Source organism: Sinohyriopsis cumingii, chromosome 1 (assembly GCF_028554795.1).
Source record: "Sinohyriopsis cumingii isolate HCF-2022 chromosome 1, ASM2855479v2, whole genome shotgun sequence".
Classification (NCBI taxonomy): Eukaryota; Metazoa; Mollusca; class Bivalvia; order Unionida; family Unionidae; genus Sinohyriopsis; species Sinohyriopsis cumingii.
The window spans coordinates 76440802-76456476 of NC_142961.1; the positions used below are offsets into that span (position 1 = coordinate 76440802).

Consider the following 15675-nt stretch of genomic DNA (forward strand, 5'->3'; position numbering starts at 1 on the left):
TGACCATATTTTCAGGATTTTACATGTTACCTTATTTATATACCTTTTACAGAATTTGAACTTTTTTGTTTTATCTTCTGGAACTTCATATTTATTTAGAAGGGTTTATCTTGCTAAAGATTTTGTACAATTCTTCATTTTTATATTTTTTAAACTTTGTCATTAATTGGTACCATATAGCCACTATTGTGCTATAATGCTGTGAACACTACTACATATATAAATACTTATATGTACATACAGGATTCAGTGATCTCTAGGACATCTCTTTTTGGTAAAACATCATTGTGATCTTTGGAATGCTACATATAAATATGATAATGCTAGTGACATTGCCTGGACATTGGACAGAAGATGTTTTTTTGTAGGATAAACAAGAACTGTAAGAAACTGCAGTGGTTTACAAATTTCAAGTGTTTCTTTAAAATAAAATGTTACTCCTTAAAGAGTTGATTAAAAAAAGTCAATAAAATAGTTGACATAGTTTTTTGTCAGCAAGATTAGAAAATCAACCCACTGTTTAATCAGTGGTACAACAAATTCTCATCAACTTTTTTTTTTCTTCTAATAATAATGACACATCAGATGTGAAAACCATCCATACTTTAAAAAAGTACCAGAAAATTCTTACTACTTTTACATGTGTTAACATTGCAGCCTTATCCAGATGGCTGGACAATGGATAATCTGACATCATTTGGGCTTGAGAATACTAAATGCTTTGGAAAAAGGGACATAACTAATCTCAGATTTCAGAAGGATGCTGAAAAAGTGTTGGATGTTTGAAATACACAATAAAAACCAAGATTCAACTGGAAGCCAACATTCTGTATGGCATTTAATTACTTTTGTTCAAATGCATGGTATGCAAATAAAGTGAGAATCTTTATAATTAACAACAGAAGGAAAAACACAACAATGCCATTTTTACATAAAGTGTGAATTATGGACATAGAAATACAGACAGTCTGACAAGGCAATAATAGTGGCTGTAGTAATGGATGTAAAAAAAATGTAATATTGCAAGCAATAATTGAATGAAAATGAGTAATGGGTATATAAAATGTATTTGCATCTAAAATGTCAAATTATGTTAACATTTCCCAAAATCAAGTGTCACATTTTTACATTTTCAGACAAGAATAGTTTCTGGCATGGTATTTCTATCTTACAGGAAACAATTAAATATCAAGTGTTCAGACTTCCTGGGAGATAGCAATTTTGTGTGGATATGTGACTGCTTTACAAAGAACAAATTGTAGACCAGTCTAAAATACACTGCACTAGTTCAGACAAGTACTGTAAATTAGCGAATATAACACATGTCCAAGTATAACATGTACTCCAAAATTACCAGCACTTTTTCTCGAGTTTAACAAATAGATTACTCGCAGACATATATAACCTGCAGGTTTTCATAAAAGATAATAAAAGACCAAAGGTTCCAACGTGTTAACCCTATCAACAACTTGGCTAATCATTCAGATTATTCGGTGCTTTGGGTCTATGAATTTCATTTGATGCAGCCAGAGCATCCAATCAAAATAAAGATGTTCAAATTTGAACACTATTCCTACAAGATCAAGACATGGGGAACATACAACTGGAATGGACTCATAAATAAGCAATTTTTTAATGCCAGTCCATGTTTGTATAAATACATCCTTTCCCTCAAATAATCTGTAATGGCTTCCTTCTGATACATAGTCATACTTTTGATGTCAAGCTTACAAAGTATCCTTTTGAAGTCAATTGCCTCCACCATTTTTGGCTGACATACAATGCACCGCTGTTACACTCTATTAGTTAGTTGGCATTACACACTAAGGGAGACAACTCATGAAATCCAATAGATTTTGCTTGGACAAAGCTCTGCTGTTGTTGTTGGGTTTAATGCCATTTTTCAGCACACAATAGGCTATGCATGGCGGCCTGTATTAATTGTGGAGGAAGAACAGGAAGAACCACCAACCCACGAGAAGCTACTGGCAAGCTTTCTCACATACCCACATTCATTGGCCAAATCCTAGACTTGAACCCACGCAGAAAGAGGTGAAATGGCAGTGATCCGTAATGGAGAGCGCTTTAGACCACTCAGGGCCCCAAACAAAGCTCTGAAATATCTGAATGATCCGCTAAAGTGTAGATAGGGTTTACACATCGGAACCTTGGCTAGCAAAGATGGGTGAATCATCCCTTCTGTTAATCACTTAACTGCAGCAGAGCTGTTTCAACAAAACTGGGTCAATTCATATTTAGTTTCCTCACCTTCATCCATCTCAAACATTCCATGATGATGCCACATGCTTTGTTCAATGCAGGACCTAGCCATTACCTTTCATTCAAAATCAATAAAATAGTTAGTCACCTACCCATAAATAATCACTAGATGGTATGAACTAAACACCTTACGATTTTACAATAAACAATAATGAAACTGGCTAGTATTTGCTACTGATTCTGGAAACAAGAAATTCTTCTGTAAGTCAACTCATCTACGGCATCTCTGAATCCGATGACAGCAAACCAGACCCATCTATGGCAAGTTTAAGATATAAACAATGCCACTGTCATAAATTAGTTATTAAACTGAAGATGCTGATCTTGTTTTCTTGTTCGTTTATTGTCTCTGAACTTTGAAAAATGTTGCTGAAATGTGAAACACGGCTATATAATCAACATTAGACCTGTCTACTATTTTGAACTTGGTGCGCTATGTGAAATAGGAAACAAATCTTTTAAAATATTACTACAACATGGTAATAGTAGTAAATATCAAATTGTACAACATGTGGACATATATACCCCACATCTGTTGCAGGTAGGGAAAACTTGCATAACCCATGTGTTACATTAGTTAATTTACAGTAAGAAAACAACCTCCTTGGTAAATATACAACTGATACCTTACTGTACTGTGAATTGTACATTTTTTGGTAACAAAAGACTCATAGTTTAGGCATTTCTTAAACATAAAACATTTATTAAATAACAACCATATGACCAAATTAAGGGATGTATTAATATTGGGAAGTACAGCATAAAATGCCAAAACATGATGGTTTGGGTCACATATTTGTTGCTTAACTGTTATTTTTTTAATGGCTTCACAAATACATGATAGTTCTTGCATGATCTCTCCCTTTATGCTTATCATAGTACTTACATTATTACATATAAAGTCTTTCCTAAAAAAAAAAAAAAAGAGATCAAAGTGGGCCTGACATTGCTCACCTATATTTAAACTGGAAGAGTAGTTGGCCATTACATTTTGGTCAGGAGGATGCTGTCTGTTGAAATTTCTCCTATGATGTTGATAGCATTTGTCACAAAAACAGCCGTTTCAAGGTTTCTCTTGATTCTGAATCTTATCCATATCTGACTGAAAATTGGCATCATTTGACCAATATTGAAAAGTTAAATACTCATATGCTAGGACACTTTACGTAAAATTTGGTCAAATTCTGTTACGTGGCTTATGTAAGTAATGGCGGTCTTATTTGATGACAGGACAGTATCATTTGTATAAATCTGAACGATGTTAAATTTATGACTTTTAAATTTGGTCAAATTCTGTTAAGCAGTTATTTATGAGTTATGAATGTTATTTTCTATTTTTAGTAACCATAGCCATATTTAATGGCAGAGTGGCATCAGATGAACAAAATTTAAAAGCCCTTTATGCCAGAATTCTGTCAATTGTCAAGATTGGATGAGTGGTTTTTGAGAAGTTGTTTAACAATTTCAAATTTATATGTTGGTATCCATTTGACAATGAATGGACATCATTTGTATAAATCATAAAGTTAAAAATGCTGTCAAACTTTATCAAAGTCTGATGAGCAGTTGCTGATTGTTTAAATTTCTTTTTCTACTGTTTTAATAATGGTGTGTACATGGTTGCTTTCTGTCAGACTTGCTCAAGTTCTATTTAGCAGTTTGCAGAAGAAGCCATCTAATGGTTTTTTATTTTTAATAATGGAGGCTATATTTGATGGTAGGCTGGCATCATTTGTGCACAAACGAAAAGCTCTTATGGTAAGATGCTCTGTGCCAAAATTGGTTGAAATTGGTCTAGATGTTTTTGACAAGTTAATGGATCATGCCAGGATGATGTAAAATCTGAACTCAATGCAGTGGTTTTGGAGAAGTTCTTTCAATGTATTTTTGTTGTTGGCAATGGCAGTTGTGTTTGACTCAAATTTTAAAGGCTTTTATGCAAAGTATATGTTTTGTGCAAAGTATTTGGTTTAAATTGGTATGGCAGTTTTTGAGAAGTTGAAAATTGCGATTATTGATGGATTACAAACAACAGACAATGGACCATATTAATAAGGTAGGTGGGCTTATAGAAAAAAATCCCAGAAGCATTATCTAGAAATAGCAAACTCCTTTGTGCCTATACAAGCTAATAAACTGGCATTATAGGAAACGATGTCCAGTGAGTGCATATAAACTAAAACAAATTTATTGTGAATCTCTCTTGATACATAGCTAACTCAATGGACATGTAGGATAAACAGTTCTAATACTATTTTTTCACTCAGCAGTGAAAAGCAAATCTGCACAAAGTCAACCCATGTATACCCAGGAGCCACAGTAACTAAGTTGGTAGAGCAACAGACTTGCAGTAGAAGGGTTGCAGGTTTGATACCAGCCCAGGTCAGCTGCCTTGGTGTCTCTTTGGGAAAGGACACATGGGGCCCAATTCCTCATCATATATAATCAATAGTTTTTTTGAAAGTGCCATTTAAACCAACAACACAAATCATGTATACCTGGACTTAAAATTCTTGGACCAAATTTGTACATGGCAAGGCAAGATTTTTATGAAAAGAACAAGCTACAAAAAGAAATATTATTTTGGTCCCCAAATTTCTTATTTAATCCAATTTCCTGTTTATGTTTACTAGTAACATAAATTACTGGATACCATTTAAATTAAAATATACATGGTGTAAAAGACATTGTTCAGTTATTTTATGGAACACTGACAAAATGTCCAAGAAAATGCAAGTATGTATGTAACTGACCTATTACTACAAAATAGAATGTATTACTACAGTATTATATGCGGGTAGGTCAGGTCTTGTTTATGATAGGTGAAACTTTAATTTTGGTTTGAATTCTTTCACGTCATCTTGGCTGAATCTCAGATAAAATATTAAAATGTATGAAATTTCTTTTAATCAGAAAAGAATCTACTCAAAGTATTCTTTTGATGTATAGCTTTAGTATGAACTTTCTTGTGAAGCAAGGCGTTAATATCAATTATTATTTAAAAAATATCCTACTTGTTTCAATAAAATCTATGTGTTATCAAGCATTCAGGACCAAGATAACTACCTTTTATTTAACCTCCAATGTCTGAAAAACTTGTTTTTAATAGATCGATAATGATATGATTAACAATTGAAATAGCACAAAAGCACCATACAGTTGTGGCAGTGTCAGAGATGTGATACTACAGGTAATCTGCAGACAAGAAATGAAAACATTCACCAAATTTATAACAAAAAAATGTATGCATGCCAACATGTTCATAAACCAAGTATACTATTACAACCATTAGGACTCTTTGGACATTTACATTACAGAATATGATGATAAACAATAAATCAATTAAAGATGGGTTCAGAAGTGATTACTACGTACATGTGTGTTATCCCAAGAGTATGCTGGGTTGTTTTTGGTGAGGTTCAAAAGTGTACATGTTCTAATAGTAAAGCACTTCTGAATTAACAGAAAAAATGTAAAGGAGTATATAGAAATTACATTTAGTGGCAGAATAATATACAAGAATTAAAGTATTTACAAATTTTTTTTAACAAAGCATATGCTACAGTTTGGCACATCTAACAACCATCAAGTAACCATGGCAAAATGTTGCTCAAGAAACTCAACATTCATTTTAGAAAACATCAAAAAAAAGCAGTACACATTTTTAAAGATTTTTACATACTATAATAATCTGTAAAACCCATTCTATGTTTATGAGCACTGGAAATGTATTTTTTAAGTGAGGCTTCTTTCTTGAGGTTTGAAGTGAGCTGAGAGTGCTCCTATTTAAATAAATTTCTGCCATTTGTGTAAAAGGTGGCACATGCAGTTACATTTTGATCTTGCCCTCAATATTTTACAAGTAAAATTATTTTTAAAAAATTTATCTTTGTAATCATACTTGTCAATGCTAGTCGGTCATCCTATACCTTTTGATGTTGACAATTTACACAAGTTTCAATCTAATGTAAAAAGGGTATATCTACTGTACATCAATATAGATTTTCAAGTGGATTTTTGGCTTTTAATGGATGACAGTAAATAATGTTTGCCACTAACTTGTGTAGAGCAGCACTGGATACTTTGGTGAAGTTTCAGAGTTTTGTTCATGAAAAAGTATTGCCAAAAGTTCCCCCAAGGGTTTGACTTTTGAAATAGTACCAAAAAAAGCTGTCAGTTTGATTGACTTCATGTATGAGACTTACCAAACAAGCCCACATTTTTGTTCCAAATTACTAAACAACCTAATGTGCATGGTTTGTAAATTCTGATATTTGACAGAAAACTGAAAAAAAAGCTGAACTTCTTTTCCATGGCTCCAGAAAAGTTTAAACTCAATGTGTTGTAACTCAGAAATATGTTAATGATCATAGCCATGATTTTAATTAAATTAATCCAGTTTTAACCATAGTAATTGCTATTTCCAAAGCAGTAATAATGAATATAAACACGTTTCACTGGATAGGTGGTTGCTTTACAAACAAAATTCACACCCACTGCAACTGATCATGTCCAGTATTATATAGCCTATATCACTATATATATATATATATATATATATATATATATATATATATATATATATATATATATATATATATATATATATATATATATATATATATACATACACACAAAGTAATGGCATGATCAACAAATAAGCCAAAGACCATTTTTTAGCTTCAACTGTACAGAAAGGAATTAAACAGATTGTTCTTTTGGAATAATTGTCACTAAACATAGGTTTTTGTCAATATTTCACAATATCTATATATTTGAAAATGGTTAACTACTTCTTAAGGGAATATATGTTCAATTTCAAAGGCTGATTAACTGATTGGTATTTAATGGCAAAGGTAATGGGAACTGAGTACTTTTCCCAAAGATAGTTTTTTCGGAATAATTGCCACTAAACTAAGGTCTTCGTCAACATTTCCCACTATCTATACATTTGAAAATGGTTAACTATTTCTGAAGGGAATATATGTTCAATTTCAAAGGCCGATTAACTAATTGGTATTTAATGGCAAAGGTAATGGGATTTGAGTACTTTTCCCAAAGATGCATTTTGCCAGCTGAGCAAAGATGACCTGTCAAAAGGAACACATATTACTATCCATAGTAGCAGTCATGCTTACAAGTGTCTTTTTATAGCTGGCACTAACAAGTCTACATTGCCTGTAATTTTTATTTATGTAGCTGTGGATCCAGGAGAAGAATATTGGTCTAGATGCTTGGTTAATTTATTTGATATGTGTTTAGTCTTATTTACTCGAACATCTTTACTAAATATATATTTTCTAATAACATATTTATTTATGACATTATTAAGGTCCAGTTTTAAAATTTTGAAAAATTCAAATGATACACCATCCCAGTGTGAGCACTCAAATGACATACCATCACAGTATGAGCATTCAAATGATATACCATCACAGTGTGAGCATTCAAATGACATACCATCACAATGTGAGCAGAACAACTATTCAGGAAGGACATAATTTGTGGATATTCTTGTAATCCTTTTAAGATAGGTTTTCTGTTATTTTCAAACATAAACACATTACAACTTTTAGTCAATTCCAACTATATGAATAACATTAGTATTCCTGTGCCAAAGGCAAGTACACGTAATTGGGGTGTGAGCTACTGGCACAGAAACGAACAAAACAATGTATTAAATGCATTAGGTATTGTTTTATTTTATTAACATTACAAAAAGATAACAGTTTAACCACAACTACGTGATGGTATAGACACAAGTAAATGTAGCATTCATTTTTCCTACCATAACTAACATGAGGTCCTGAAATCGTCCATAATAAATTAACGTAACAGTCACAAGTAAAGTAGAAGATCGGCTATTCTTGGTTAATGTGAAGCTTTCTGTCAATATTTGACAAAAAGTTGTTTCAAGTTTATACTATTTGTAGTCACTGCAGCCATACTGATAGTAAATCATTGTCATTTATACAGTTTGACGGGAACTGATGCTTGAATCCTTTCTGTAAAATTTGGTCAATTTTTTTCAACAGTTTTTGAGAAGTAGCTTAAGGTTATTTTTATTTTTATTGATTGTCATATTTAACATTATTTTTAATACTTGAAAGCTACTGGTGCTAGAATGCTAGCTGTCAAACTGGGTTAAATTTCTGTCAGCAGTTTTTAAGAAGGTATTTGTTTATACATTTATTAACTCTTTGCAACAGCATCTGTATTCGATGTTGCTATAAACATTAAAGTTCTTTATGTTTGAACTTCTGATAGCCATATTTGGTGGGGACTATGTATATGTAATGGCCAGAATGGTCTACATGTCAGATCACTGCAAATATTGACTGAAATAGGTTTGATGGTTTACAAGAAGCAAATAATAGCAAGTAAAAGTAAAAAAAGTAAGCTGAAAACAGTAGTTGCTGACAGGGCTATATTGTAAGCTCACTAAGAATTCAAGACAGGCTTCAAGTCAATAATGACAATATTACAATTACTTTGCTGTTTCTTATTATACATTTGTAAATCAGAAAAATTGATGTTTTGCATCAGTACAAAAAGCATTTAACAAAATGTCCAGTTACAAAGCACTTTACAAAAGCAGTGTTTTAAAGAACAAAAATTTTCACAACCTATTGTTTACATTTAAGTTTTCTGTAACAATTAAACATTGAGAATAGAAGAAATAAACTTACTGTCTTTTCTTTATCGTTTATTTAAATAAGTGGTGCATGCTAAAAACATTTGGAAACTGGATGTTATCTGCTTGATAGTAATTACTGGCACAATCTAAAATCAACATTTCCCTGTTGATTCATCACAAGTGGTTTACACATGCCACCTTTTATAAATCATTGATAGCTAGATTCCTTCATCTTGCTTGCATTGGTAATACTTTCACTTCATATCAACTTCCACATCAACTAGAATTGTGTTCACAAAACAGATGTCTCATCAATGTGCCTAAAATGATCTAAATACAAAACTTAATCAGGGTGTGACAATGGAGAGAGACAGACAAAGGGAACGCTATGTGTCCCTACCAATGTTAGGCATACAAATCATTTTTCATCAGAAATTTCATTTCACTATATAACCCTGCATACCTATTTAAGTGGTGAATACACTGGCACACAAAAGTGTTAGAAAATCACAAAACCTCTTAAGCACAATATACAAGCTAAAAACTAAATATTCAAGAATTAGCTTCACATTTTGGCTTCATATAATTGCCAGATTTCCCCATTTTCCAAATACTTGTAAGCTTGTCTTGAGTATCTTTGTGCTCAGATGGCTTTGCAAATACATGACCTACTGTGTTGTCATTTTTGCGTCAGATGAAAGTATGTATTAAATACTGGCAGGTAATCGTATGACGTCGTAGTCATGTGCTATCAACTTCAATAGGAAAAATATTAATCATCTATCTAAATCAGTCTAATTTTCCAACTCTCTGTACTACAATTCCAGGAATACAGATATTAAATCAAAATGCATACTAAAAATTTATGAAACACTTCATGAAAAATGTACATGAAAAATAGTATGACAGATGGCAAGGAAAATCATAGTAAAATACAAAATTAAAAATTAATTGTATTGGATTAACAAAAGTATTGGTGTGTGAAACAATCATAGTTATGTGGTGATGTTTTGCTTTGCTCAATGTATGAATAGTGATAAAGTGAACACTCTAAACCCTGTAAGAAAAGAAACTTTCAAATGTAATTTAATTTCACATGAAGATGTCATGATTTTATACAATGGTTACTGTGAAATTTCAAGTCCTTGGTGAATTAAAATTATATTAATCGCTAAAACCATCTGATACAATTTATTATCCATTGTAATAAAACCTCAGAGACCATTTTTAAATGTGCATAAATTTCACCATGAACTTAATTTGTAACCATCTGATGCTACACAGCACAAAAGCACAAGATTACACACACATACACATGCACCCCTCCCCACTATCCACATGTATTTATTTTGATATATTACAAACACAAGAGCAAATGTATGTCAGCTAGTCTAAAAAGTTCATTAACTTTTTTTCCCACAATGTAGGATTAAGAGTCTATTTACCTTCAAGACAAGATTGCACAATGAAAACTACTGGTTCACTGATTTGTGTCAGCCATACAATGTGACAGTAAAATCAAAAGTTAAACCATCATTTATATATATATATATATATATATATATATATATATATATATATATATATATATATATATATATATATACACACACTTGGGAGATACTAATGAACTGCTATGTATCCACAGAAAAGAGAAGTCTTTATGCCAAGATAAAGCAATCATTTAAATGCTGCCAAGTATCCAACTGAACAGTGTTTGACTTGCTTTAATGTAAACTGGTACCAGTAGATAATATTTAATTGTTTAAAATTATACTAAGCCAAAACAAATCTACTTTGTGGCTTTATACTTTAGGGTCACAGAAAATCTACATTCTGACTAACACTAGAGTAAATGAACAGTTTAAGTCGGACGCACAAAGTCCAATTGCTTTGATCTGAAAATCACCTGAAGAAAAAAAATCCCAAGTGAAAGTTTCTTGATTCAGAAGGTAATATCACAGATAAATGCAATGATTGTTTTAGCTCTTAAAACAAATAGGCAATACATTACAACAGACCAATATATACAAGAGATCATGTGCTGGTGAATGAATTAAATGTACAAAGCCAAACAGCTCAAATATATATTAATTACCTCTATACCATACAAATATATCTAGGGACAGATTACAGCATCAGTATATTAAAATAATGAACAACATTTTTAGAATAAATTGAGCAAAGAAAAAAAAGCAGACTTGGCAATTTTCATTTTCCATTATTCCATAGCAAAGCTTCAAACTCAATACCGTCAATTATTCAGCAGTTTCTGGTTGAAATCTAGCGATCAAGCATTGACTAATGGAAGAATCACTACTTTTCATTATTATACTTTACTGCAAGGTCACACTCTTAAACACCTATTTTGTCTCTTTTTAAAACATGGAAAATTATATACACTTGAATTCTAGTGTTCTGAATCTAAATTGAATTGTTAATACTAAACATACTCTGTACGTTTTCTACAATGCATCTGAACTGATCCTACAGCAAATCTGTAAAGATCCAATAATGAATCTGTACTGATCCTACAATAAATCTGTGCTGATCCTATAATGACTACACTTCATCAAAAAGCAAAATGGCTAAGGTGGATCCAAAGATGAACTCTTCCTTTCCTGAAGAGAACTTTTTCTCTGCAGCTTCTCAGCTGCATTAGGATGAAGTCGATCTGGAGACAAAGCCCTCCTGAGGAGTGGCGAGGATCCCTGATCCCCAACTTTCGGTCTGGTGAAAGATGGTCTCTTTGTAAGGCCTCCACTTGTGCCTGTGGAATTCAAATGAGCAGGAATTGTCTGTTGTGGCATATTAGAACTCCCTGCTTGGTGCCCCTGTGAGAAGGCAAGAGGGCTGGGGCTCCTTGTTGGAGAAGCAGGCATGGGAGAGGGAGACGGAGTCCTGGCAAGAGGGGACAAAGGAATATTGTGAACAGACTTTCGTCTGTGAGGTGATTTCAAACTTTGTGTACGCTTGTGTTTCAATCCAGATAAAGAAGTTGGCCTTTCATAGTGAGATGAAGAGGCTGGTGAATTTGGTGTGCTGGAACTAGGTGAACTGCTAGATGAATTACTCGAGTCTGGAGACCATGTCAAAGATAAGGGTGAAGTCTGGATTCCTTTCAGAGAACTGTCACCTAGTGACCAAGACTTACTGAAGGGGCTACTTCCTCTGAAAGCAGCACCTGGTGTTAATGGTGTGCTCTGTAAGGCATGGTGACTTTGCTGTTCTGCTCTCTTGGTACTTAGTCGTCTAAACAGAGATCGTGTCTTTTTACTTTTATCCTTCTGTTGTTTTTTGCGGCTACGTCTAGCCATTTTCCCAACAGGTGCACCCTTCTCTCTGATCTTTGTAGAAATGGAGGTGCTTTCAAGGGGCACAGATCGGATCCGTAACTCCTTCCCTTCCTGCATTATCAAACTGACCACATTTGTATGTAGCAAGCCATGGAGAGCCTCATCATTAATGTGGGTGAGAAGCTGTCCTGGTCGTAATCCCGCTTCAAAGGCAGGACTATTGGGCTCCACATTCTGTACAAACAAGACAATTTTTCAAATTTAGAGTAATGTTAAATCACAAGATATATTCCTGAATAATGTAGAATCAACTGCAAAAATCAAGTACATTAGTACACTGGTAGATCACAGTTTATGCCATCTGTTCTACAATTATTATACAGCATGGACTCTGATCTACCAGTGCTCTCGCTCTATGTTTCTTGCACCTGGGTACAAAATGTATGCAGATAAATATGATGTGCAAATTTACACTAGAAATAAATTAATATGGCATTGTATGATGATTATAAAGTGAGATTCATAGAGTAGCAAAAGTTCCTCCGAGGGATTGAAGCTCTAACTGGCCAAGAAGAATTTTCTGGAATTCAAGATAAAATCATCTTTGATACTTTTCAGTGATAATATTTTCAAGATGGCCATCATGGCATACACACTGGATGAAGGATTAGAACCAATTTCACTTCTTACCAACCAGACATCATAAGAAGTCTTTTGGTGAAAACCCCAAAATGATAGGACCATCCATTCACTAGGAGTAGCAATAACAACATTTTAAAGATGGTGGCCATACTGAACACAATATCAGCACCATTTTCATAAGGATCAGCTAGATATCATTGCCATACTGACTGTCAGATCTGATTCATTATCATTTAGGACCAGCTAAATATCATTGCCATACATGCTGTCAGATCTGAATCATTATCATTTACGCCCAGCTAGATATCACTGCCATACATGCTATCAAATCTGAATCATTTTCATTTAGGACTAGCTAGATATCACTGCCATACTGGATGTCAGATCTGAATCATTATCATTAGGACCAGCTAGATGTCACTGCCGTACTGGCTATCAGATGTGAATCATTATCATTTAGGCCCAGCTAGATATCACTGCCATACATGCTGTCAGATCTGAACCATTTTCATTAGGACCAGCTAGATATCACTGCCACACTGGGTGTCTGATCTGAATCATTTTCATTAGGACCAGCTAGATATCACTGCCACACTGGGTGTCTGATCTGAATCATTTTCATTAGGACCAGCTAGATATCACTACCATACTGTATGTCAGATCTGAATCATTATCATTTAGGACCAGCTAGATACCATTGCCATACTGGCTGTTAGATCTGAATCGTTATCATTTAGGAACAGCAACATAAAACATAAAAACTCTTCTGGTAAAAACCGTATCAACAAGACTTTCCATTCTGGAGGAATAGTGATAAAATGTTCAAGCTGACTGCCGTGGCGGCCATGTCAAATCAACACCAATGTCATTTAGGATCAAACAGACATAAGAAGTCTTTTATTGAGAACCCTATGTTGATACCACCATCTGTCTAGATGAAGCAGTCATAATATTAAAAGGCTCCTGCTGTGGTGGTGTTAATGCATCTCAATGCATCACCATTATCATTTCAGTAGACCTTGGGATGAATGTGTGCATAATATCTTATTGCAATTCTCCAAGTAGTTAGATGAAGCACTCATAACAAACTTGTGCTAATGGAGGACAGACAAATCTCAGACAAAACATCATTACCAGTATGACTGCCTTTTGTATTTTCAATCAATACTGTGAAGTATTTCTTATTTTTGTAATATATATATATATATATATATATATATATATATATATATATATATATATATATATATATATATATATATATATATATATATCTTTTGAATAGATCAGATATATGAACTGAAATCAAATCAAATTTATACCAAATAATAAACAAAATGTAAAAAATACAAAATAATATGATTTAGTGTTTAAAACAGGTATTGCTTATGAAAGAATTAGGCTCATATATAACTGTAAATAGAATACCTACCACAACCATGTGTTGCAAAGTGTAAGTATTTGAGTCCCCGAGGTACACCCTGATGGCCCGCAGAGTAAAGCCATATCCTCTAGGACCCCTCTTGATCACAATGGGGGGCTTAAGACTCTTTGCAAGTGGAGAAATCTCTCTTGAAGGGGAACCATCCCTAGAACTGGTACTGGACCCTCCAGGGCTGTCCAGGGCTTTGGGGCTGGTGTCATCTATCATGGAAACATATGTTTATAATCAATTAAGGTTAGATATTTAATTAGAAAAAACACTGATTTCCATTTCATAAGTGAAATATTAAAGTTTTGTGAATTTTGCAGTCATTATCCAATATATGAATTGAAGGATCTAAAATATTCCATAATACATTCAAATTTAAGGAACTTTTTTTTAAAGCTGAAATGAAGTTTAGAATCAACATTCTTTTAATTCAGATGGCATATGGTGATGCAGCTAGAGTATAGTATGAAAATATCTCACTAAGCACAAAATTAACGATTAATAATCTGACACCAACAAATAAGTGGAAACACTGTCCATTTCGATACACTGTTCTGTATGTTTTCAGTGCTTTTATCATAGCAGCCATTGCTGTAAAAGTAAAATGAAAGAGAAGCCTATTTGACCAGTGAATACATTTGACCCTTTATACTACTGTTCTGAAAACTTATGAAGCCAATCGACAAGTTATCTGAGACCATGAAACCATGTTATTAAACAAATAAAGCTAACCTGCTAACCCCTGGTGCCACGTTTGTGCATCAGGAGATAGGTACTACCTGCAAGCTCTGTAGCGTCAATGTCATTTAACAGACACCAAAATGGGTGGTATTACAGAAAGGTAGATGTAGTTCTACAAGGATGCCATATAATCTAGACTTTCTACTCGCATAACAAAATAATGAGGGAAAAATATTTTTTTAAGACCCAATTTTTTAACACCAAAATTAGCCCTTTGTTGGAATCAGATTTTGTGTCTAAATTTTAGACTTTTTGGCCTCAGATCTGAGGCAGACTGGTGTGAACTGAACATACACAGGTGAACCTTTGCAAAAAGTAAGATAAGTTTGGGAGTTCAAGTGGCCAGGACATGAACATGATGTGTCCAAAAAGCAAAAAAGAAAAGAAAAACAGAAAAGAACTCCAACTTTTACCCCTCTTCACATGTGTGAGTGAAATAGCCAATGAAAAATGATGTTTCTAACACAACTAGGCATGAGGCTAAATGGAAATCTCTTGGAAGCAGATTTATTTGAATGTATTCAAAAGCTGCCCCCAAAATGTGTTTCCTACTTGCATTTCAGGCAAAAATGACAAAATCTCCAGGGTTTATTGAGTTAATAACTACATACTGCAAACCTCAAGTGTTTCCCACCCCCATTCCAGCT

The 15675-nt window shown here is 33.5% G+C and overlaps 1 protein-coding gene across 3 annotated transcripts in view; it reads right to left on the minus strand.

The window, feature by feature from the left end:
- Positions 1-807: 807 nt before the first annotated feature.
- The window catches only part of LOC149807158 (microtubule-associated serine/threonine-protein kinase 2-like), a 346090-nt gene continuing 331222 nt past the window's right edge, over positions 808-15675 (minus strand). For all 3 annotated transcript variants that reach the window (XM_089962846.1, XM_089962854.1, XM_089962861.1), the window contains 2 exons: positions 14288-14499; positions 808-12447 (listed from right to left, as the gene is read on the minus strand). In XM_089962846.1, the coding sequence (XP_089818972.1) occupies positions 11506-12447; positions 14288-14499 (1154 nt within the window). In that variant the 3' untranslated portion in view covers positions 808-11505. The remainder of the gene's footprint in view (positions 12448-14287; positions 14500-15675) is intronic.